The sequence below is a fragment of the Aotus nancymaae genome, unplaced genomic scaffold, assembly GCF_030222135.1.
Source record: "Aotus nancymaae isolate 86718 unplaced genomic scaffold, 86718_ANA_hifiasm-v0.15.2.pri h1tg000012l, whole genome shotgun sequence".
Taxonomy (NCBI): Eukaryota; Metazoa; Chordata; class Mammalia; order Primates; family Aotidae; genus Aotus; species Aotus nancymaae.
In genome coordinates, this window is record NW_026988423.1 from 41,637,462 (window position 1) to 41,663,572 (window position 26,111).

A 26,111-nucleotide genomic window follows, 5' to 3' on the forward strand; every position below is an offset into this window, starting at 1 on the left:
GCTGGTCTGGAACTCCTGGCCTCAAGTGACCCACCTGCCTCGGCCTTCCAAAGTGCTAGGATTACAGACTTGAGCCACTGTACCCAGCCTAGGACACTCTTTTAATGTTTAGCCAGGCCATTTACACCTCTGCCTCAATCTTTGCTTCCTGCTTGGCTGAGCCTAAGGATCGGGCATAGGTGGAAGTTTACGGTCTTCCTAGGCTGCTTCTTATCATGTATCCTGTCCAGTGTGTCTTTCTAAACGCCAGGCACATGCAGGTGCTTTTCAGTGCTCCAGTTCACCAGATTAGCTTTGGTGCCCAGCTGTTCTTCCCAGGCATTCAGCTGTTAATTGTTTGCCTCAAACATAATGTTTTGCTTAACAGCAAGTTGTTCATGTACCTACTGAGACCTATGTTAGCCCTTCTACCCACTTCTAAAAAATTCTTACTGTGGAGTTTTTTGAACATAAGCAGAGAGCGAATGGTATGATGAACCTCTGTAAACATTTATCATCATATAGATAATCATATTCCATTTACCTATTTTGATACAAATCCTAGCCATCATATTGTTTTATCAGTAGATACTTCAACTGACAGATCATGTAACATGTAAGTAAAGCGTCCGTTAAAAAATAATGTAGCCACAATACCATCATTCTGTATGAAGCCCTGTCACCTAGGTTGGAGTACAGTGGTGCAGTCGTAGCTCACTGGAACCTTGAACCCCTGGGATCTACTGATCCTCCTGCCTCAGCCACTTAAGTAGCTCCAGCTACAGGCTTGTACCACAGTGGCTATCCAATTTATTATTATTTTTGTTTTGGGTAGAGATAGGGTCTCGCTATGTTTCTCAGTCTGTTCTCAAACTCTTAGCCTCAAGCAATCCTTCTGCCGAGCCTCCTAAAGTGTTGAGATTATAGGCATGAGCTACCATGCCAGCCAGTTCTTTTACATGTATTTCTTCTTTTAGTAATCTAGGGATGTGGTTAAAAAATATAACACTGAAAGTGTCTCTTAGGTCATCCTATTAAATCATTGGTTCTCAGCTGGGGGCAAAATTGCTATTTCTTGTCCCATGCGGAGACTTGGAACATTTGACAATGTCTTGAGATATTTTTGATTGTTAGAACCAAGGAGAGTGCTACTGGTATCTAGTGGGTAGAAGCCAGGGATGTTGCTAAACATTCCCTAATACATAAGACAGCTCTCCACAACAAAGAATTATCTAGCCCAAAATGGCAGTTGTGCTGAGGTTGAAGTATTGCTGGAACATGGCAGCATTGAAATAAAACGTGACAAAAAATATACTTTTTAGGGATAGAATAGTGCTTACAGGGTTTGAAACATTATAGGGTGAGCACTTGCGAGACAAAAGTGTGTTAGCCATATGATTTTGTGGACTGTAGTATTTGGATCACATGATACTTAGGTTGTAGGACAAATAAGCAAGTGTTTTGTGTCCTAGTTTTTCCTGTTTCACAGGTTACAGTCAGTATAAATCCTAATCTCTTCTTAAGATTGTTTGCATAAGTAGTTGGTTTTTTCCAGGTCAAGATGCAAAAGATATAACAGAATCTAAAGGGTAGTGCTCCTCAGTCTTAGTTTCTCGTTCACAGCCAACAATGCAGTCTTTCAGTTTCTTGAGCAATACATTCACTCAGAGTTTTAGAAGGTAAACAGTATGATTAACACATTTCTTAATAAGATTTTAGAAAGATCTAAGTAAGTGGGGATATTTCATTTACTATGGCTTCTGGTAAAGAAGGACTAATATACAAGCTTTTAAATTTAGAATTTGCCATCTGTTTCAATGAAATATGTAACAAAAATGTCAGAAAAGGTTCGTTAAAAATTGATTTGAATGTTACATAATTGCTTTTATTATTGTCCTTTTCTTTTAGCAGATTCTTAAAATAGCCTCCAAGCCTCAGTTTCTCAACTATAAAACCCTGTACCTTCCTTACGGGGTTGCTGTAAGGCTTAATTGCTTGAGTGAGATTCTGTATATGACAGTGGAGTTTTTTTTTAATCTTTTGAGACAGAGTCTCACTCTGTCACCCAGGCTGGAGTGCAGTGGCACGATCTTGGCTCACTGCAACCTCTGTTTTCCAAGTTCAAGCAATTCTCCTCCCTCAGCCTCCCAAGTAGCTGGGACTACAGATGTGTGCTACTATGCCGGCTAATTTTTGTATTTTTTAGTAGAGATGGGGGTTTCACCATGTTGGTCAGGCTGGTCTCGAACGCCTGGCCTCAAGCATTCTGCCCATCTTGGCCTCCTAGAGTGCCGGGATTACAGGCGTGAGCCACCGGACCTGGCTGATGACAGTGTTTTTAAACTACAACATGATGTACATAGATGTGATTTTTTTTGAAGTAGCAAATATGAAGTAGACTGTTGTGGATAGATAAAATTATTCTACCAATTTTCAGAAGGATATAATGGTTATTTATATGTATGTATAGATATTACACATTCATTATTATGTGCCTCTTATTTCTGTTTTTAAAATTTTCTTTGAAAGTTTTATTCTTTGAAATTTTGAATTGAGAATTCTGTCTGTTTTCCTTTCTCAGGGTTAGCCTGAGAGATGGGGGAAGGGTGGAGGAAAAGAGTTATATCTGTCTTGAAGAAGTAACCCCAAAAATCTTGATAGGCAGTTCTCCAAAGAAGATATACAAATGACCAGTAAGCACATGAAAAGATATTCGAATATCCAAAAAGTAGAAATACTTGAGATGTCCATTAACTGATGAACAGAGAAACAACATGTGGTGTATCCCTTCAAAGGAATGTCATCTGGCAATAAAAATAAATTAAGTACTGATACAAGCTGCAGCAAGGATTAATGTTGAGAATATTACATGAAGTGAAAGAAGCCAGTCACCACAGACTGCATCTATAGTAAGATTGCATTTCTGTGCATTGCCTAGAACTGAAAAATCTGTAGAGACAGAAAGTTAATTAGTAGTTGCCTAGGACCAGGGGGGATATAGGGATTGAAGAGTGACACCCAAAGGGACAGGGTTTCTTTATGGGAATGAAAAAATGTTTAAAATGGATTTTGGTGATGGATGTACAACTCTATAACTATACCAAAAGCCAATGATGTATAAATTTTATTTAAAATAAAATTTATGGGGAATTTTATGGTATGTGAAATTCTTTTTTTTTTTTTTTTTTTTGAGACAGTTTCTCGCTCTTTTGCCCAGGCTGGAGTGCAGTGGAATGATCTCGGCTCACTACAACCTCTGCCTCTCAGGTTCAAGTGATTCTGGTGCCTCAACCTCCCAAGTAGCTGGGATTACAGATGTGCACCACACGCCTGACTAATTTTTGTATTTTTAGTAGAGATGAGGGTTCCCCATGTTGGCCAGGCTGGTCTCGAACTCCTGACCTCAGATGATCTACCTGCCTTGGCCCCCCAAATTCCTGGAATTACAGGCTTGAGCCACTGTGCTCAGCCTTTTTTTTTTGATAGAGTCTCACTGTCACCCAGGCTCGCAACCTTCATTTCCTGGGTTCCAGTGATTTTCCTGCCTCAACCTCCTGAGTAACTGGAATTACAGGTGGATGCCATCAGACCTGGCTAATTTTTTATATTTTTAGTAGAGATGGGGTTTCGCTAAGTTGGTCAGACTGGTCTTGAACCCCTGACCTCATGTGCTCCACCAGCCTCAGCCTCCCAAAGTGCTGGGATTACAGGCGTGAGCCACCATGCCCAGCCACATTGTTTTTCATAGGGCTAAATAATATTCCATTGTAAATATGTGTCACATTTCCTTTATCCGTTCATCTGTTGATGGACCCTTAGGTTGATTGCTTATCTTGGCGATTGTGAATAGTGCCTCAGTAAGCATGAGAGTGCAGATATCTCTTCAACATACTGATTTCCTTTTCTTTGGATATATATTCAGTAGTGGGGTTGCTGGATCATATGGTAGTTCTAGGGTTAGTATTTTGAGGAATCTACATATTGATTTCCATAATGATTATAGTAGTTTACATTGCCAACAACAGTGTATAAGAGTTCTCTTTTCTCCACATCCTTGTCAGCATTTTTTATTATTGCATAATAGTCATTCTAACTTGGGTGAGATGGAATGTCATTGTGGGTTTGATTTGCATTTCTCTGATGATTAGTGATGTTGAACATTTAAAAATGTATCTGTTAGCCACTTGTATATGTTCTTTTGAGAAATCTGCCCTTTGTAAAATCAGATTATTTGTGGGGTTTTCTTTTTTGCTGTTGGGTTGTTTAAATTTTTTGTATATTCTGAATATTAATTATAAGGATACATGTGGAAATATTATTGATGAATAGTTTGGAAATATTTTCTGTCATTCTTCAGGTTGTCTCTTCACCCTGTTGATAGTTTTTTTTTTTTTACTGTGCAGCAGCTTTTTAGTTTGATATCATCCTATTTGTCTATTTATTTTTATTTTTGTTGCCTCTGCTTTTGAAGTTTTATTCATAAAAGCATTGCCCAGACCAATGTCTTTAAGTGTTTCCTCTATGTTTTCTCCTAGTAATTTCACGGTTTCGGGTCTTACGTTTATGTCGTTAATCTATTTAGAGTTGATTTTTGTATTTGATGAGAGATGAATGTCTAGTTCCATTTTTCTGTGTATGAAAATCCCATTTTCCCAGCACCATTTATTGAAGAGATTGCCTTTCCCCAGTGTATTACCTGGGCGCTTTTGTTGAAAGTTGGTTTCCTGTAAATATTTGGGTTTATTTCTGGGTTCTCTGTTTTGTTCCATGAGTCTGTGTGTTTGTTCTTATATCAATATCATGGTTCTTTGGTTACAATAGGTTTATAGTATTTTGTTTTTTAAGACAGAGTCTTGCAATGTTGCCCGGGCTGGAATGCAGTGGCATGATCTCGGCTCATTACAACCTCCGCCTCCCGAGTTCAAGTGATTCTCCTGCCTCAGCCTCCTGAGTAGCTGGGATTACAGGAGCCCGCCACTGTGCCTGGCTAAGTTTTTGTATTTTTAGTAGGGATGGGGTTTTACTATGTTGGCCAGGCTGATCTTGAACTCCTGACCTTGTGATCTGCCTGCCTCAGCCTCCCAAAGTGCTGGGATTACAGGCGTGAGCCACCGCGCCCAACTATAGTATATTTTGAAGTATGTACTGTGATGCCTTGAGCTGTGTTCATTCTGCATAGGATTTCTTTGGCTGTTTGGCTATTTTAGTGGTTCCATGTGATTTTTAGATTTGTTTTCTAATTCTGTAAAGAATATCTTTGGTGTTTTGATAGGGATTGCATATAATCTGTAAATTGCTTTGGGTAGCATGGTAACTTTAACTGTATTTATTCTTCCAACCCATGAACATGGGATGTCTTTCTATTTTTGTGTGTGTGTTCTCTTCAATTTCTTTCCTCAGTGATACGCAGTTTTCATTGCAGAGATCTTTTGCCTTCTTGGCCAGATTCATTTCTAGGTATTTTTGTGTGTGTGGCTATTTAAAGTGGAATTCATTTCTTGATTTGCCTTTCAGCTAGTTTGTTATCAGTTTAGGGAAACACTACTGATTTTTGTGTTGATTTTGTATCCTGCAATGTTACTACATTCTTCAGTTCTAAGAGTTTTTTGGTGTAGTTTCTAGGTTTTTCTCTATATAAGACTATGTCGTGTATGAACAGGGACAATTTAACTTCCTTCTTTCCAATTTGGATGTCCGCTATTTCTTTTTCTTGCCTTATTGCTCTGGGCAAGACTTCCAGTGCTATGTTGAATAAGAGTGGTGACACTGGGCATTCTTGTCTTCTACCAGTCCTTAGTGGAAAAGCCTTCTACTTTTTTTTCTCTTCAGTATAATGTTAGTTACAGGTTTGTCGTATATGGCCTTTATTATGTTGACGTACATTCCATTTATACCTAATTTGTTGAGAGTTTTTATTATGAAGGGATGCTGAATTTTATCAAAGGCTTTTTCTGCATCCATTGAGATGATTAATGGTTTTTGTCCTTCATTTTGTTGATGTGATATATCACATTTATTGATTTGTGCATACAATGCTTGTATCTTTGGGGAAAATCCCACTTGATTGTGGTGTATCATCTTTTTGATGTGCTATTGAATTCTGTTTGCTGACATTTTTGTTGAGGATTTTTATAGCTTTGTTCATCAGGAATATGGGCATGCCGTTTTCTTTTTTGTTGTGTTTTTGTCTTGTTTTGTTTTCAGGGTAATACTGGCCTCATATAGTTTCTAAGAATTCCTTCTCCCTTATGATTATTATTATTTTTGAGACAGTCTCACCCTCTTGCCAGGCTGGAGTGCAGTGGCATAATCTCGGATCACTGCAACCTCCAACTCCCCGCTTCAAGCTATTCTCCTGCCTCAGCCTCCTGAGTAGCTGGGATTGCAGGCGTGCACCATAACACCTGGCTAATTTTTTGTATCTTTAGTAGAGACAGAGTTTCACCATGTTGGCCATGCTGGTCTCAAACTCCTGACCTTGTGATCTGCCCCCCTCAGCCTCCCAAAGTGCTGGGATTACAGGTGTGAGCCACTGTGCCTGGCCTAATTTTTTGAAGTAGTTTGAAAAGAATTAATGTTAGGGGTGTGTGTGTGTGTGTGTGTGTGTGTGTGTGTGTGTGTAAGTTTGGTGGAATTTAGCAGGGAAGCCATGTGGCCATGTACTTTTCTTTGCTGAAGACTTTTTATTATTGTTTAATCTTGTTAATGATCTGTTAAGGTTTTCTCTTTTTTCCTGGTTTGTTCTTGGTAGATTGTATGTGTACAGGAATTTCTACATTTCCTCTAGATTTGTCAATTTTTGGTGTACAGTTGGTTATAATAATCTTTAGTGATTCTTTGTATTTCCATGGTATTGGTTGTAATATCCCCGTTTTGTTTCTGATTATATTTATTTGCATCTTCTCTTGTTTTTCTCGGTTAGTCAAATGGCTTGTCGATGTTTATCTTTTCAGAAAAGTGTTTGTTTTGTTGATTTTCGTGTGCGTGTTTTTTTGTTGATCTGAATTTCATTTATTTTTGCTCTGATTATTATTTTTTTCTGTTCTAGTAATTCTGGGTTTGGTTTGTTCTTACTTTTCTAGTTCCCTGAAGTGCATTGTTAGATTAATATTTGAAATCAGTCTACATTTTTGATATATTTGTTGTTATAAACTTCCCTCTTAGTAGTGCTTTAGCTCTGTCCCTTAGGCTTTGATGTTTACTTCTACTTTCATTTGTTTCAATACATTTTTCAATTTTCTTCTTGCCTTCTTCATTGACTCATTGGCTGTTCGTGAGTGAGCTATTTGGTTTCCATGTCTTTGTGTAGGTTCCAGAGTTCCTTTTATGACTGTTTTTTGTTTTATTCCATTGTCCAAAAAGATACTTGATAGGATTTTGATTTTTTAATAATTTTGAGACTAGTTTCGCAGCCTAAAATATGGTCTACCCTGGAGAATATTTTATGTATGGATGAGGAGAATGTGTATTCTGCAACTGTAGTATGAAATATTTTGTCAGTGTCTGTTAGGTCAGTTTAGCCAGTGGTTTAAATCTGGTGTTTCTTTATTGATTTTCTGCCTAGGTGATCTGTCCAATGCTGAGTGTGATGTTGATGCCCCAGCTATTATGGCAGTGGAATCTATCTTTCCCACTAGATCTAATAATGTTTGCTTTATAGCTCAGTGCTCCAGTGGTGGGTACATAAATATTTGCAGTTGTTGTATCCTCTAGCTGCAGTGATTCCTTTATCAGTATACAATGACCTTTTTTTTGGGTCTCATTTTACATTTTCTGACTTGGTCTGTTTTGTCTTATATAAGGATAGCTACTTTTGCTTGCTTTTGATTCTGGTTTGTGTGGAATATATTTTCCCATTGTGGAATATATTTTCCCATCCCATTTACTTTCAGTCTATGTATATCTTTAGAGGTGAAGTGAGTTTCTTGTAGTCAACAAATAGTTAGTTTTTTTTTTAATTCATTCAGCCAGTTTATATCTTTTAACGGGAATTTAATCCATTTACATTCAAATTATTAATGATAACTGATGACTTACTCATGTTGTTTGATATATTCTTTGTTGCTTTCTTACTCTCTTCTTGTTTACTTTTGCAGTTTGGTGATCCTCCGTAGTGGTAACATTTGAGTCCGTTGGTGTATCTGCCTTACCAGTGAGTTTGTACTTTTGCATGTTTTCATGATGGTAGTTACCGTTCTTTCATCTCCTGATTTAGGACTTCTCTAAGCTTTTCTTGTAAGGCCAGTCTAGTGGTGATGAGTTCCCTCAGTTTTTACCTGTCTGTGACATACTTTATTTCTCCTTCATTTCCGGAAGATAGCTTTGCTTGGTGGTCTTTTTTTTCAGCATTTAGAATATATCATCCCATTCTCTCCTGGCCTGTGAGGTTTCTGCTAAGAAATCTGCTGTTATTTTTATGGCACTTTCCTTACATGTGACATGATGCTTTTCAATTGCTGATTTTAGAATATCTTTGTCATTGTCTTTTGACAGTTTGACTATAATGTGTCTCAAGGAGGTTTTTTTTTGGCATTTGATCCATTTGAGGAATGTTGAGTTTGCTTAATCTCTCCCCAAATGTGGGAAGTTTTCAGCTGTTATTTCATTAAAATCTATTTAGTTTTCCATGTCTTTCCCCTGTTTTCCTTCTGGAATTTCTAAATGCAAACATTTGTTCATCTGTTGGTGTCCCATCATTCCTGTAGGATTTTTCCTCCTACTCCTGCTCCTCTTTCTCTTGCTTTTCCTTCTCTCTCCTTTCTTCCTTCTTTTCTTCTTTCTCCTCTCTTTCTTCTTCTCTTCTTCTCCTTCTCCTCCTCTTCCTCCTTCTCCTTCTTTCTTCTTCTTCCTTTTTTTTTCTTCTTTGGTCTGACTGGATTATTTTAAAAGTCTTGTCTTCAAGTTCAGACATTCTTTGTTTTCTTTGATCTATTATGTTGTTGAAGCTCTCAATTATATTTATTTCATTCATTCAATTCTTCAGCTTCAAGTTTTATGTTTGGCTCTTTTTTGTGATATCTATCTCTGTTGAATTTCTCATTTAGATCATCAGTTCTTTTCCTGATTTCAATGAATTCCCTATGCATATGCTCTCATATTCTCTTGTATTTCTCTGAGTTTCCTTAAGATCATTATTTTGAATTCTATTACAGGCCTAGATTTTCCTTTTTTTCAGGTCTGTTACTGGAGAATTATTGTGTTTCTTTGGGAGTGTTATGTTTTCTTGCTATTTCATGTTTTTGTTTTTTTCTACATTGATATCTGCACATCTGGTATAACAGCAACTTCTACTTTTTTTTTTTTTTTTTTTTTTTTTGAGACGGAGTTTCGCTCTTGTTTCCCAGGCTGGAGCGCAATGGCGCGATCTCGGCTCACCGCAATCTCCGCCTCCTGGATTCAGGCAATTCTCCTGCCTCAGCCTCCTGAGTAGCTGGGATTACAGGCACGCACCACCGTGCCCAGCTAATTTTTTGTATTAGTAGAGACGGGGTTTCACCATGTTGACCAGGATGGTCTCGATCTCTTGACCTCGTGATCCACCCGCCTCGGCCTCCCAAAGAACTTCTACTTTTGTGGAGTAGTTTTCATAGGGAAAGACTCTGTCCTGGTGTAGTGTTGGTTGAGTGTGGTGCTTTGACTTGTCTTCTAGACGGGCACAGTAGTATAGTGTCCGTGTGATTTCTTTGGCTGTAATGGTGCCTGTAGTCCCTGTGAGTGCCTCACTGGCCTGGACTTTGGGTGTTTGTTGGGGCAGTGCCTTGGCTTTGCTAGGGGCAGTATCGCTTGGCTTTGCTAGGGGCAGTATTGCTGGGCTTTCTGGTCCATAGATCCTAGGGGAGCTTGTGCTATTTCTGGCAGCTCCACTGCTTATGGGGGTAATATCTTCAGTAGTGCTGGTTTCTGGGCAGGATGTCTTGGGCTCTGAGGGGCCTGTGGGGCTCACGGTGGTTCTTCTTGTTAGGAGGGTGAGATATGTGGCAGTGGTGGACACTGGAGAGCTGGTCCTTGGGCTCTGGTGTTGTGTCTGTCTTGGGAGTGGTCTCCTTGCTGTGCTGCCTGTTTTTTTTGGATTACAGGGTTCTTGGTTATGGTTGTATCACTAGGTATAGCTTGGGTTGTGGCTACTCAAAAGATTTTTTTTTTTTTGGAGACAGAGTCTCGCTCTGTGGCCAGGCACCAGGCTGGAGTGCAGTGGCACAATCTCGGTTCACTGCAGTGTCTGCCTCCTGCGTTCAAGCAATTCTCCTGCCTCAGCCTCCCAAGTAGCTGGGACTGCAGGCACACGCCACCATGCCCGGCTAATTTTTTGTATTTTTAGTAGAGATGGGGTTTCACCATGTTGGCCAGGATGGTCTCGATCTCTTGACCTCGTGATCCGCCCCCTCAGCCTCCCAAAGTGCTGGGATTACAGGCGTGAGCCACCGCGCCTGGCCCAAAAGATTTTATGTAACCCAAAAGATTACAGAAGATTGTAATCTTTTGTATGGCCATGGAGTGATGACGGTGGGACCTCAGGAATATGGAGATACAGGGGCTTTGGCTCCCGGGGCAAGATACACTCTGGCAGTGGTTTTGGTCCCATAATGGCATTTGTGTTGTAGCTGCTTGGGTCCTGGGTGGTGTTTCTTGTCCTTTTCCCAGGCCTGCATCAGGAGAAACACATTCTCGGGTCCTGTCAGTGTGATTTCCAAGCAAGCATTTCAGCTGTCCTCCCTCACTTTATGAAGTGTTGACCTCGATGATAGTAACATGTGGTGACAGTTTGCATTGTTTGTGTACGCCACCACAGTTTTTGTTTTGTTTTCCTTTGAGATGGAGTCTCACACTGTTGCCTGGGCTGGAGTGCAGTGGTGAGATCTCAGTTTACTGCAACCTCTGCCTCCAGGGTTCAAGTGATTCTCCTGTGTCAGCCTTCTGAGTAGCTGGGATTACAGTTGCCCACCACCACGCCCAGCTAATTTTTTATATTCTTAGTAGAGATGGGGTTTCACTATGCTGGCCACGGTGGTCTCAAACTCCTGACCTCAAATGATCTGCCCGTCTCTGTCTCCCAAAGTGCTGGGATTACAGGCATAAGCCACCACGCCCAGCATATGTGTCCATAGTTAACATGATTAAAGCAGCAGAGAGTATTCTGTCAGCCTGTCATTGGAGTTGAGTCAATTAGATGACCAATATCTCTGGAAAGAGTTGAGTGATTTCTCTATCCACCCCTCTCTGTTAGGTGTCATGATTTAAAATAAGTTGGAAAATACCACTATAAGTGGTTGAATTCTTAGGAGGAAACCAGTCCTGATCTTGTGATTTTAAAAAATGGATAACTTCATCATAAATGACTCTTTCAGATCTTAGAACTTTGCATCTTGTTCCTAGGCACCACACCAACCCTGTGGGCACTGAATGGCGGTGGAAGATGGACCAGCCTGAAATGATCTTGAAGGAAGCCATCGAAAACCATCAGAACATGATTAAGCAGTTTAAAGGTATTTATCTTCCCTCTACAGCAGAATGCCAATGCCTGTTAATAGTCTGAATCAGATTGGCAGAAGAATTACCTATTTGATAAGATTTTGTCCCCACTGGCAAATTTTCCTATAAGGAAGTGAAAACTTTTGGGAAGTATTATATATATTTTGCCTTTTTAGCTTTTACATCCCACATGATGGAAGAACTAAATATTTACATTGTAGCAACTTGGCCAGATGCGGTGGCTGACGCCTGTAATCCCAGCACTTTGGGAGGCTGAGGCGGGCGGATCACCTGAGGTCAGGAGCTCAAGACCAGCCTGGCCAACATGGCAAAACCCATCTCTACTAAAAATACAAAAATCAGCTGAATGTGATGGTGGGTGCCTGTAATCCCAGCTACGTGGGAGAATTGCTGGAATCCAGGAGGCGGAGGTTGCAGTGAGCCGAGATTGTGGCATTACACTTCAGCCTGGGTGCCAAGAGCGATCTTAAAAATAGATAAATAAATAAATACAGTTTAGCAACTTATAATATGGTGCATTCAACTTGAAACCTTTACCTGAGAATGTACCATCAACCTTCTTAGAAACCTTTACCATTGTTCTGTCTTGCTGAACTGAGCAGCCTTTTGAATGGATTGGAAATTTTAGGTTAGTGGAAAGTCTTAACTAATGTTAGTGATGGGAAAACATTTTTTAATGAATGCCTTATTCAAAAAAGGAGGGATAATATAAATAGCAGTTTCTTCCATATTGATGTGGTAAAAATTCAGCCACTCCATTTTTTGAATTTCCTGATTTATTTCTGCCTTATATTAACAAATATTTGACTTTACTAGAGGTCACTGGTTCTCAAACTTTATCATGCATCAGAATCATTTGGAGAGCTTGTTGAAACAGATTGTTGGCCTCCTTTCCCAGAGATTGGATGAGTAAGCCCAAGAATGTGCTTTTTTTTTTTTTTTTAAACAGGATCTCACTCTGTCACCCAGGCTGGAGTGTGGTGGTGCCATCTTGGCTCGCTGCAGCCTTCACTTCCAAAGCTCAGATGATCCTCCCGCCTCAGCCTTGGTCCCTGAGTAGCTGGTGCTACAGGCACAGGCCACTACCCCTGGCTAATTTATTGTAAAGATAGGGTCTAGCTGTATTGCCCAGGCTGGTCTCGAACTCCTGGACTCAAGCCGTTCACCCGCCTTGGCCTCCCAAAGTGCTGGGATTACAGGTGTGAGCCACCCGAGAATGTGCATTTCTAACAGGTTTCTGGTTGGTGTTGATGTTGGTGACCTGGGGACCGCACTTTGAGAGCCACTACTCTACCTGTGACGGCTTCATAAAGCAATAGCTGAAGGCGACAAATCGAGATTTGTTAGGTTCCCTGTTGAATCTGTATGCTCTGGTCTCTGCCTACCACTGGTGACTCCTTCTCTCCTGTATTATTCTTTTCTGTCATATGCAACCATTAAAAAATAGTCCCTCCCAGCCAAGGCTCTTTTGATATAGGCACTCTTAGGGCGTTAACAGCACATCTGGGAGTCTTTAGAAACCCTAGTAATTAGCATTCTGAAGATCAGGTGATTCTTTTATGTAAGGAAATTTGTTCTGTTCTGGCCACTCATTCATAATATTACAATACTCCTTACCACTTGTTATGGCTAGACTTTGTCCCCATCACCCAAATCTCATCTTGAATTGTAATCTCTGTAATCCCTATGTGTCAAGGAAGAGAATCATGGGGGGCCCTTTCCCCTCTGGTGTTCTCGTGATAGTGAGTTCTCACGAGATCTGATGGTTTTATGAGGCGCTCTTCCCACTTTGCTCTGCACTTCTCCTTCCTGCTGCCTTGTGAAGAAGGTACCTTGCTTCTCCTTTGCCTTCTGCTGTGATTGTAAATTTACTGAGGCCTCCCCAGCCATACTGAACTGCGAGTTAATTAGACCTTTTTACTTTATAAATTACTCTGTCTCGGGCAGTTCTTTGTAGCAGTATGAAAATGGACTCACACTTATTTCTCATTATTATGAGAATAATGTGAGAAATTTTTATGAGAAATGGATAAAAGTCATGCAAATACTGTTTCATGATCAATAGTAATTTATAGAAGATAATAATAAGTCAGTAGGCCGGGTACAGTGCCTCACGCCTGTAATCCCAGGACTTTGGGAGGCCAGTGCAGGCGGATCACCTGACGTCAGGAGTTTGAGACCAGTCTGGCCAATGTGCTGACACCCCGTCTCTACTGAAAATACAAAAATTAGCCAGGCATGGTGGCATGCACCTTTAATTCCAGCTACTTGGGAGGCTGAGGCAGGAGAATCACCTGAACCTGGGATGGAGGTTGCAGTGAGCCAAGTTCATGTGCCACTGCACTCCAGCCTGAGTGACAAAGCAAGACTCCATCTCCAAAAAAAAGATAATTAATAATTACACTTTTATTCTTTATGAATTTTCTAGGGAAAGTTGACCTGTACGTATTTGTGTCTATCTGTGTGTGGGCTAAATTTTTTTTTGTACATTTACAAAGATGCTAATGATTATTTTAATTTCTCATCTTGATTTTTAGTTTCAAGTATATTTTGTTGGTGGGAGATAGGGAACAGATTTCTTTCTCTGACTTGGATAAAGCAGTGTCTTTTACCAGTGTTTTGGAAAATTAAGTGAAACTATTGGTAAAGAACTAAGAAGCCCCACATCTAGAGTTTGACTGGCTTTTCCTAGACTCATTGTTGGTTTAGTTAATAATTGATTGTTGATCTTCAAATAAGCTATGCGTCTTTTTAATAAATTTCAAGGCAAAGTCTTATTTTCCTTTGGATAGTGTGTTAGAGTTCTCCAGAAAAATAGAACCAATGAGTATGTGTGTGTGTGTGCATGCGTGTGCATGTGTGTAGAGAGTGAAAGAGAGACTGAGATTGGGATTCATTCATTCATTTTTAGGAGTTGGCTCACCTATTTGTCAAGGCTCAGCAAGTTCAGGATCTCATGGGTTGACTGGCAGGTTGGAGACCAAGGAAGCGTGGGAGTTCAAGTTCAAAGGCATTCTCTTGGCAGAATTCCTTCTTGCTTGGAACAGGTCAATCTTTTTATATTAAAGCCTTCGAATGATTGGATGAGGTCCATCCACATTATGACGGGCAGTCTACTTTACTGAAAGCCCACCAATTTAAATGTTAATCTCATCGAAAAAACACCTCCACAGAAACATCCAAAATAATGACTGAACAAATATCTGGGCACCATGGCCCAGACAGGTTGACACATAAAATTAATCGTCACAGATAGTAGTATCAGAAGCAGGAAATGCCAGTATTTTTATTTTTATATGAAGTTGACTTTTTGATTGAGTGCTTAAGGAGCTAATGGGATGACAAGGAGGATGTGTGTTTCCTGGACATCCTGGAATCTCCCTGAATGAACCGTGTCTCGGGCCATTTTTGTGGGGAGGAAGCAGCCTTCCCCTGAAGAAGAGACGTTCATTTTTTTATGCTGAGATGTCCTTCATACAGAATGATGATCTGAGTTTTGATAGTAATTTTTCTGACAGGAGCATTTTTGCAAATGCACTTTAAATGGAAATTTGTAATGAATAAACCATGAGGTAGACTTTATTGATGTTAATAAAATGTGTTAGGTGAGTTCCATGAGCATGTGTTTTTCATTGTCTGCCCGTCCTGGTGAGGGGCTTGTCCTGTGCAGAAAGGGGTGTCCAGTAGTGACCTTAGGGTTATGTTAATCAGCAGGTATCTCAAATGGTTTGTCTATGGGTTCTTATGGTGTAAGGAAAACAAAAGAGTTTGAACATGTAGATTCTCTTGAGGGATGAAGGATGCAGGATAGCAGAGAGAAAGAATAGAGCATGCCTGTGGATGCTGAGTAGGCATTAGGATGCATAAGACGGAAGGAATTCAACAACTGCCACCAATTTCATTCTTAACAGTGGTATTTATGCAGTATCTATTTTACCCTGGTAATTCCTACAACAGATTTTTTTTTTCATATCTGAATTGATTGATTTGGTAACATGTTACCATGTCAGCAAAACATCTGTGTATTTAATCAGCAACAAATTTGCTGGAAGGATTTTCAGAGTGGAACTGGTTGATATTTGTGCATTGATGCTCTTCGGGTTAGTAGATCAATTTTTCTTTAAGCTAGTAGAAAGCAAGTGCATGTCTGAAGGTGCGGTGGGTGTAGACAGGCCAGCACATAGGCATAAGGGAGCTTCATTTGTTTTATTTTTATTTTACTTTATTTATTTTGAGACAGGGTCTCGCTCTGTTGCCCAGGCTGCAGTGCAGTGGCAGTGTGTTGGCTCACTGCAAACTCTGCCTCTTGGGCTCAAGTGATCCTCCCACCTCAGCCTCCCACGTAGCTGGAAGTACAGGTGCACACCACCACACTCAGCTAATTTTAAAATTTTTTCTGGAAATATGTTCCCCGCCTGTATTGCTCAGGCTGGTCTTGAACTCTTGGGCTCACATGATCCTTCTGCCTGGGCCTCCAAGAGTGCTGGGGTTATAAGCATGAGCCACCGTGCCTGGCTCTCATTTGTTTTACATTTTCACAATGAATGAGAGATCCTTTAATTTGCAATTTTTGGACCCTGGTGACTATTTGTTTAATGCTCTTTTCTGTGTTCTAAGTTAGATTAAACAAGCCATTACTTTTTGAAAATCTATCTTATTGCTGTTAATAGTCATAGTGAATCTTGCTGTGAAACTATATGATAATAGAAAAGAAAAAACCCCAATTATAAAAGGGTAAAGTGCATGATTTGTAAGAATCCAGAGCCCTTCTAGAAAACTGGTGGTAGTCTGTAACATTTCAAAGAAAAAAATGTTATGTCATTTCTTTTAAAATGATAACTTTGACAGCATTATAGAATTTTAGCACTTCAGAATATTGATTATATTTTCTGTTTTCTTGGCAGCAAGTCATTTCAACTGAAAAAGACCCTAAAGGGATAGGGCCTTATTCTGTTGCTCAGGCTGGAATGCAGTGGCATGCATAGCTTACTGCAGCCTCAAACTACTGGGTTCAAGCAATTCTCCCGCCTCAGCCTCTCAAATAGCTGGGATTACAGCCACATGCTACCACACCCAGCTAATATTTTTTAAAAATTTTTTGTAGAGATGGGGGTCTTGCTGTATTTCCCAGTCTGATCTCAAACTCCTGGGCTCAAGCAGTCCTTCAGCCTCAGCCTCCCAAAGTGCCGGGATTACAGGTGTGAACCACTGCACCCGGCCTTAATTTTTATTTTAATAATATTGTATCTGTGGGAATACAAATTTCAGGCTTAAACAGAAATGCTTGCAAACAGAATTGTTGTATAAATTGGCAATTATAGGCAATTTTCAGAGGCTTGAATGCATTTCTTTCGTAGTTGGTGATATTCTGGATATCTCCACTTTGGCCTCTTTTTGGAGGTCCACTCTTAGCTCATTAATCATTTCCCTCACTCTGGCCTGGAGTCCTTTGCTTTCTAGTGTGAGTTCCTGCCCTATTAGGAAGAACGCCTGCTGTCTCTCCTGGGTCTGGTTCAGTTGTGTGTAAGGTGGAACTGGCTGTGGGGATCGTTGTTTATTGTCAGAGTTCCCCAACTGGAGCTAAGTGGCCAGTCCTGAGCAGCTTTGGAAGATAATCCCTGATGTTTTCAATGCTTCTTTGTTTTGTTTAGTTTTGTTTTTGAGATGGAGTTTTGCTCTTGTTATCCAGGCTGGAGTGCAGTGGCACGATCAGCTCAATGCAACCTCCACCTCCTGGTTTTAAGCGATTCTCCTGCCTCAGCCCGAGAGCTGGGATTATAGGCATGCGCCACCATGCCTGGCTAATTTTGTATTTTTAGTAGAGACAGGGTTTTTCCATGTTATTTAGACTGGTCTTGAACTCCCGACCTCAGGTGATCCACTCAGCTTGGCCTCCCAATGTGCTGAGATTACAGGCATGAGCCACTGTGCCTGGCCTTGTGTTCTTAATTCTGAGAGCAATCATTGTCTTTTCAGTTATTTCACTGAGTTATAAAAATATCTTTCTTTTCGTGGCCTTTATTAGCTTTCCTTTTATATACATACAAAATTAACTTTATGTTGATTAAAAGTGGGTCAGAATTCCAGTGCCACTCAGCATCTATTCAAAATGTTGCCTGCCCTCTTTTAAGTACTACCATGGCAGGGAGAAATTGTTCCCAGGAAATAGGGCTGAGGTTTCTTTAGCTCACTTTTCCATCCGTTCAGCAAATATCAAGTGATTACACATTCTTTTTTTTTTTTTAATATATATTTTATTGCGTTTTAGGTTTTGGGGTACATGTGAAGAACATGTAAGATTGTTGCATAGTAGGTACATACATGGCAATGTGGTTTGCTGCCTTCCTCCCCATCACCCATTTCTGGCATTTCTCCCCATGTTATCCCTCCCCAACTCCCCACCCCCCGCTGTCCCTCCCCTAGTTCCCCCCGACAGACCCCAGTGTGTGATGCTCCCCTCCCTGTTTCTATGTGTTCTCATTGTTCAACACCCGCCTATGAGTGACAACATGTGGTGTTTGATTTTCTGTTCTTGTGTCAGTTTGCTGAGAATGATGGTTTCCAGGTTCATCCATGTCCCTACAAAGGACACGAATTCTTCATTTTAGATGGCTGCATAGTATTCCATGGTGTATATGTGCCACATTTTCCCTGTCCAGTCTATCATCAGTGGGCATTTGAGTTGGTTCCACGTCTTTGCTGTTGTAAACGGTGCCACAGTGAACATACATGTGCATGTGTCTTTATAATAGAATGATTTATAATCCTTTGGATACATACCCAGTAATGGGATTGCTGGGTCAAATGGAATTTCTATTTCTAGGTCCTTGAGGAATTGCCACACTGTCTTCCACAATGGTTGAACTAGTTTACGCTCCCACCAGCAGTGTAAAAGTGTTCCTGTTTCTCCACATCCTCTCCAGCATCTGTTGTCTCCAGATTTTTTGATGATTGCCATTCTAACTGGCGCTGCACAGTCTTTATTAGGATTGTACTCGGTACTGAAGTTGCAAAGATGAAACAGACATCATTTATTACTAGATGTTTTTATCTATACTTTAGGCTAGAAGCAAAGTATTGCAAGAAATAAAATATCTCCAACAGATGCTTTTCACAAACTAGGTATGCTAACACACACATCATAAAGAAAATGTAGAGGTGGGGAAGAGAACAACACCTGTTAACTGTTTTCTGAAACTTATTTATGAAAACCTCAAATGGAGTATCTATATCAAACAGATATTATTTATGACTTTTAGCCAGGATGGGTTGTTGGGAAGATTTTTGGCCAGGAACTGCATTGTTATGAGATGAAAGAAGAGAATGTTTTATTTCTGTTCGGCTCAAACTTTAGAAATAGGAATAATATATACTGAGCATTACATCATGTTTATTTGTGTCTTATTTGGTATATTGCTATGGCATAAGATGAAAATTTCGGGATCTTAAGTTCTGGCCTTGTCATCTTTCAATGAGGTGAAGTATGCTTGTTAGTTAATCTGCTGACTGTAATTGTGGTTATCCAAGATGAGGAAGCTGTTTAGGATCAGAGAAATGTCAGATAAACTTGCTTAACCAAAAAATCCAAAGAATTAGAATAACAAAGCAGAGTTTAGTTGTGAAAGGGTTAAGATTGTGTGTGTGTGTGTGTGTGTGTGTGTGTGTGTGTGTCTGTCTGTGTGTGTGCGCGCGCGCACGGGACAATGGGAGACAGCACTATAGATCTGCTGTTGAAATGTCCTGTGTCTCTTGTTCCCTGGACTGTCTCTCTTTTCTCCAGGAATGCTTCCCATTAGAAATTTAGAGGCTGTTTCAATTTCTGTCATATTTCCATGAGGACAGTGCAAGAAGACATGACGTTCAGCCCTTGTTTTTGGAAGGGCCACTGTAACAGCCTCTGGTGGACAGCAGGAAATAGAAATGTGCTCTTAGGAAGGGGACAACCAAGGCTTGACGTATGCTTCTCAATGCCTTAGTTGTGAGACAATCAGGATAACTTTAGAAAGTTCATCATCAGGAATTTTTGATTTGTTTTGTTTTGGATTTTGTTTGTTTTTGTGATTGTCTAACTGTACGAATAGATTATGATATTTTTATTTCTGGGTTCTGGAAAAGATGGCATTGGTGTCTTTTGGTGTCTTTGCTCTTAGGTTTCCTCCCTTCCTCCCTGGCTGCTCTGTGGTGTAGTGTCCGTTTTGATCCCTGTTCCTCTCCCTAGAACTGTGGGTGTCATGGGACTCAGTCCGTGGTCCTCCTCCCTGTCTTGTTACTCCCAAGGCTTTCTTTGTCTGAGCTGACTGCAGCTATGTTGCTCTGGCCAAGATCTTTGTAGGAATCATCGACCCCTCTCACTCTCTTATACCCTACATCCAATCCATTTGAAAATCCCTCTTGGCGATACTGAGGGACTATATTAACTTCTCTTCCCAGGTCCACAAGGGACTGGTTTTAGAGGCAAGAACTTCCCAGTGCCATGCCTCCATCCACCTCCCCATCCGGAAACCTTGAGTTCTTTGTCTAACTTTACCGCCCGCAGGCTGGGTAGAAAGCCCAGGTGAGCTTCCTTTGTTTAGAAAGCCCTCCAAAAGCTCCGAGGGAGGAGGCTTTGATTGTGAGCCAGGCAACCAATCCAATATCAGAGTTGAAGATCACTCATTCCGGAGGAAGTGTGGAAAGGCTCCTCTCACTGGGCAAGAACTTGAATAGGGCGGGAGTAACTCCAGGGTTAAAATCCCCCTACTACCTTACCTATAGGGACTCCAATTCTGGATCCCCTCCCGTGGCAGCATGGGTGTGTGCTCTCTCTCTCTCTCTCTCTCTCTATTTCTCTTTCTCTCTCTCTGCCTAATAAATCGCTTTTCTTCAAAGCTCTTTCAGTTTGATACTTACTTGAACAATAGTACCAAGCCGCCAGGGTCCTCTTCCCTATTCTTGTGTGAGTGAGAGCCCAAGAACCTCAGGGCACATCCCATCAGGGAGGGAGCCAAGCCTCCCCCATGTCACATGACCCCGGTTACAATACCTTCATAGTAGAGCCAGCTGATTGACTTTGCCACCTCCACTATGGTGCCACCTCCACTGTCCACCTTGGTCCAGGCCACAGTTTCCTTTTTATATTATATTAAAGTCTGTTGGCCAATTATCCTCACTCCTTGCCCCTCTGTTCTCAATGTAGAACCCGATGTGATCTACTTTAAACAAAGATCAGTTTATGCCACCCTCTTCTCAGAATGCTGCATTGGCTACCACGTCACTCAGGTTCCCTGCACGTAATCAGGCAGACTCCCACCTCAGAGTCTTTCCTCCGTCTGGAGTGCTCTTCCCTCTGCCCTCTTGGTCCACTCCCTCACCTCCTCCAACTAGACCTTCCTTTTGTCCTGACCAGCCTGAGTGACGGGGCAGCCTGCCTTTTTTTCCTCTTGCCATCCCACATCTTCACTGCCCTGCTCTTCCTCTTCTTCTCCATGTTCTTATCACTTTCTGTTATATTATGGAAATACGTATCCAACGTGGCAGCCATTAGTAACACATGTGGCCCGTTTAAATTAGTGAACATTAAATGAAATTAAAAATTCACTTTCCCATTCACATTAGCCACATTTCAAGTGCTCAGTAGTCACATGTGGCTAGTGGCTTCTGTATTAGTGAAGAAAGAGAACATTTCCATCATTGTGGAAAATTCTGTTGGACTCTTCTGTTACAGAATTGATTGATTGTTATGTTTAATTTTTAATGTTTGTATCTCACTTGCTGGAATGTAAACTCCACAGGGACACATACCTGTCTCTGTTTTATTTATTGAGAGAAAGATCTCCTCAAGTGGTAGTTACCACATAGGAGGTGATCTATATATACATGTTTAATGGTATGGAATTACCATTTAATTTAAATTAACTAAAATAATTTGCTGGGTGTAGTGGCTCATGCCTGTAATCCCAGCACTTTGGGAGGCCGAGCTGGGAGGATTGCTTGAGCTCAGGAGTTTGAGACCAGCCTGAGCAACATGGCAAAACTTCTTATTTACCAAAAATTAAAAAGAAATTAGCCTAGTATGGTGGCACATGCCTGTGGTCCCAGCTACTGAGGAGGCGGAGGTGGGAGGATCACTTGAGCCCAGGAGATTGAGGCTGCAGTCAGCTTGATCATATCACTATATTCCAGCCTGGGTAACAGAGGGACACCCTGTCTAAAAAATAATAATAATTGAATTTATTTTTCAGGTCACAAAATAAAAACATTTGCAGCAAGCACAGTTTGAATGTTTATATGCTTGGCCTGGCACCCCATTAAGTATTTCATGTAGCTTATTTCATTTAATTGTTAGAATTGCTGTATGTGTGTGTGTAAAACCCCCATTTTAAAGATCAGGGAATGGGCTTGGAGAGGCTCAACCAGCATACAGACTAGCTTCGTGGTGGAGCCAGAGTGTGAACCCAGGGCATCTGAATCCCAGTGGCCAGGGCCTGGCGGATACTCCTTCCACTTTCTGCGTTTTAGGTTGGTTTTGGAGTTCAGGTTCAACCTGCCTTTCTACTCAGCTGCTCATGGGGCTGATTATAGTTAATGGTATGCATTTGAAAAGGAAATGTTATGCTTAATGCTGAGTTGTCTTGACAACATAGAATGAGCTTAAGGATCAAATTTTATTTAAAAACTTTGTTTCAGTTGAGTTAAGATCTTAGATTTCAGTAACCTAAAAAATTACTCATCCATCCAAAAATACTGACATGAAATACATTCTTATAATTGCAGTTAGTTAGATAGTCATAAAAGAAGACGTCAGCTGTCACATTGAGATGGTTTTCATTTTGGTCTGTACTCTGTTGATTTGATCTCTTGGGTGTTTACTTGCATTTATTATTTTACATTGGGGGTACATGTGCATGTTTTTACATCGGTGTATTGTGTACTGCTGGGAATCGGGCTTCTCGCGTACCCTTTACTCAGATAGTGAACACTGTACATGATAGGTATTTTTTCAACTCTCACCCTGTCCCATCCCCTTTTGGAGTCTCTAGTGTCTGTTATTTCCATCTTTATGTCCATGTGTATCCATTGGTTGGCTCCCACTTAAAAGTGAGAACGTGTGATATGTAACGTTCTGTCTTTTAGTTCGCCTAGGATGATGGCCTCCAGCTCCATCCATGTTCCTGCAAAGGACATGAATGCATTCTTTTTATGGCTGCATAGTATTCCATGGTGTACTTGTACCACATTTTCTTATCCAGTCACCTGTTGATGGACACTTAGGTTGGTTTCTTGACTTTAGCTATTGTCAGTAGTGCTGTGATGAACATACGAGTGAGTACAGGTGTTTTTTAAAATATGAATTCTTTTCCACTAGTGGGATTGGTGGGTTGAATGGTAGTTCTGTTTTTAGTTCTTTGAGAAGTCTCTCTATAGAGGCTGAACTAATTCCCAGCAATAGTGTATAAGCATTCCCTTTTCTCTGCATCTACGCCAATATCTGCTGTTGTTTTGCTTTTTAATAATAGCTATTCTGTCTGGTATAAGATGACATCCCATTGTAGTTTTAATTTGCATTCCTCTGCAAATGATGATTAGGGATGTTGAGTGTTTTTTCATGTTACTTGCACTTTATTTCTAAGGTGGAAGGGAGAGAGAGAAAGTGTGTGTGTGTGTGTGTGTGTGTGTCACACCTGACGCCAATAACTTAACTTAAGTATACCCTGAGAATGACTGTATGTTCTAAGAAGAATGTGTGTTCTGAGCTCCGAGCTTGGGAGATCCATGAGTGGCCAACCCCGGGATTCATTCTCTTAGTTTTTTTCTGTGAAGGTTTTATTTTGGCTGTGAGGAACATCTGAATCCCTAGCCCTTCCTGTGGAATGCAGGTCATAGAGGGGATCAAGGCCCTTTGTTTTGGGTTAAATAAAGGGATGCCAGTGGAGATTGCTGGGGGAAGGTACTAACTGAAAATGCTGTATAAACTGCATGGTTTTTTTTTTTTTTTTTTTTTTTTTTTTGAAGACAAGGTCTTGCTCTGTCACTCAAGCTGGAGTGCAGTGGTGCAGTCTTGGCTCACTGCAACCTCTGCTTTCTGGGTTCAAGTGATTCTTCTGCCTCAGCCTCCCAAGTAGCTGGGACTATGCCTGGCTAATTTTTGTATTTTTAGTAGAGATGGGGGGCTTCACCATGTTGGCCAACCTGGTTTTGAACCTGACCTCAAGTGATGCGCCTGACTGAACTGTATGCTTTTTACAAGCAATTGTGGTTCTCCTGCGCAGCACACTGCCACTGGACTGTCCTGTTTCTGAGTCCCTTCAGTAAACCCTACATCTCGGCTAGGTGCAGTGGCTCAAACCTGTAATCCCAGCATTTGGGGAGGCCGAGGCGGGCCAATGATGAGGTCAGGAGTTCGAGACCAGTCTGGCCAACATGGTGAAACCCTGTCTTTACAAAAAAAAAAAAAAAAAAAAAAAAAAATTAGCCAGGCCTGGTGGTGTGCCCCTGTAATCCCAGCTACTCGGGAGGCTGAGGCAGGAGAATCGCATGAACCTGGGATGCACAGGTTGCAGTGAGCCGAGATCGCGCCATTGCACTCCTTCCCCGGGTGACAGTGTGAGATTCCATCTCAAAACAACAAAAACCCTGTGTCTTGTTCATTGACTCTGAATCTCTTTGCCAGCCTCTCACTCATGGTGCTATCCCTGTTGAAGTCAGTAGGGGTCTGGCGGAACACTGTGTGTAAAATAAAATCACTTTCTGAACACTGAGGCACAACTGAGCAGTGAAATTGAACTTTATTTCGCCCACGTTCTTTGTTGTTATTAAGGTGACAGTGACTGGGATCTAATCCGTTTCATAAACCAGGATAAAGGTGATAATACCAAGTCCTTAATGAGCATTTTTTGTGTGCCAGACACTCTGCTAAGGCCTTTACGTGCATTATCTCATTTAATCCCAACAAAAATTCTTCAAGGTAGTTACTGTTCGCAGCTAACAAAATTACATTTCAAAGATGGCCAATGAGAGATGGAGAAGACCTATGAACACACTTCTCCCCCAGGCCAAGCTTCATGAGGAATCTCTGTCCTGCAGAGAGAATATATTCTTCAAAAGGAACCTAGAAATAATTGATTTAGAACTGTCAGGAGTTAAGGAGATACATATTTTTTTCTTTGTGTTTTAACTTTCATTTTAAGTTCAGGGGTACATGTGCAGGTCTGTTACGCAGGTAACCTTGTGTCATGGGGGTTTGCTGTACAGATTATTTCATCACCCGGGTATGAAGCCTGATACCCATGAGTTACTTTTCCTGCTCCTCTCCCTCCTCCACCCTCCACTCTCTGATAGGCCCCTCTCTGTGTCCACGTGTTCTCAGGAGATGTATTTTTGCCTACTTATACTCTTTCCAAGTCTTTCACACTCTCTGTTAGACTGAAGGACTTTTAGGACAGTGTGTCTCTGAATGCCTTCTACGTTGAGTCAAGAGCAGTGCCTGTCAAAGCAAGCTGCATGCTGGCATCACACGGAGATCCCTTTAGCAATCCTGATGCCCGAGACCCCTCCCCAGAGACTGATTTAATGTGTTTGGGACACAGCCTGGACATTGAGATTTTTAAAAGTTCTTTGGGTCATTCCAGTGTTCAGCTAGAATTCAGCATGAGTGGTGTGTGCCAGTGGTACTAAATGTGGCTGCTAAACTTGTCTACTCGTTGGAATCACCTGGGGAGTTTCAGAAACTGCAAATTGCCTGTGCCCTCCACCAGAAATTGGCGTTTAGTCGGTCTGTGCTGTGGCCTGGATTTTGGGAATTTTAAGATTCCAAAGTGATTGCAATGTGCAGACAGGTTTGGGGCCCTCTGGTTTTATGCAGTGGCTTCCAGCCTTGGCTATACGTAACAACCACCTGAGAAGCTTTAATAAAACCCGTTGTCCAGGCTTGCATGCACTCCGATGAAACAGACTCTTTGGAGGTGGACCTAGGCGGCAGTATTTATTTTTTTGAGACAGAGTCTCATTCTGTGGCCCGGGCTGGAGTGCAGTGGTGCGATCTTGGCTCACTGCAACCTCCACCTCCTGGGTTCAAGCATTTCTCCTGCTTCAGCCTCCCAAGTAGCTGGAATTACAAGCGCCCACCACCACACCTAGCTAGTTTTTGTAATTTTTTAGTAAAGACGGGGTTTTTCACCATGTTGCCAGGCTGGTCTCGAACTGCTGACCTCAAGTGATCTGCCCGCCCTCAGCCTCCCAAAGTGCTGGGATTACAGGTGTGAGGCTCTGCGCCCAGCCTATTTTGTTTTTTTCAGACAGTCTTGCTCTGTCAAGTGGCATGATTGTGGTTCACTGCAGCCTCAACCTCCCAGACTCAATTGATCCTCCCACCTCAGCCTCCCAAGCAGTTGGGACCACAGGCAAACGCCACCATGCCCGGCTAATTTTTGTTTTTTAAAAATTTTTAGTTGATACAAGGTCTCATAATATTGCCCAGGCTAGTTTTGAACTCCTGGTCTCAAGCAGTCCTCCTGCCTTGACCTCCCAAAGTGCTGGGGTCACAGGTGTAAGCCACTGCGCCTGGTCTGCGGCAGTGTTATTTGAAGCTCCTCATGACTCCAGTGTGAAGCCAAAGATGAGAATGAGAGGGGTCTTCTTTTTCTCTCCTATACAGCTTTGGACCA

At 41.4% G+C, this 26,111-nt stretch overlaps 1 protein-coding gene across 3 annotated transcripts in view; it reads left to right on the forward strand.

Moving 5' to 3' along the window:
- LOC105714933 (S-adenosyl-L-methionine-dependent tRNA 4-demethylwyosine synthase TYW1) overlaps positions 1-26,111 on the forward strand; it is a 257,762-nt gene that overhangs the window by 98,177 nt on the left and 133,474 nt on the right. For all 3 annotated transcript variants that reach the window (XM_012449092.2, XM_012449091.3, XM_012449093.3), the window contains exon 11: positions 11,353-11,462. In XM_012449092.2, coding sequence (XP_012304515.1) covers positions 11,353-11,462 — 110 coding nt within the window. The remainder of the gene's footprint in view (positions 1-11,352; positions 11,463-26,111) is intronic.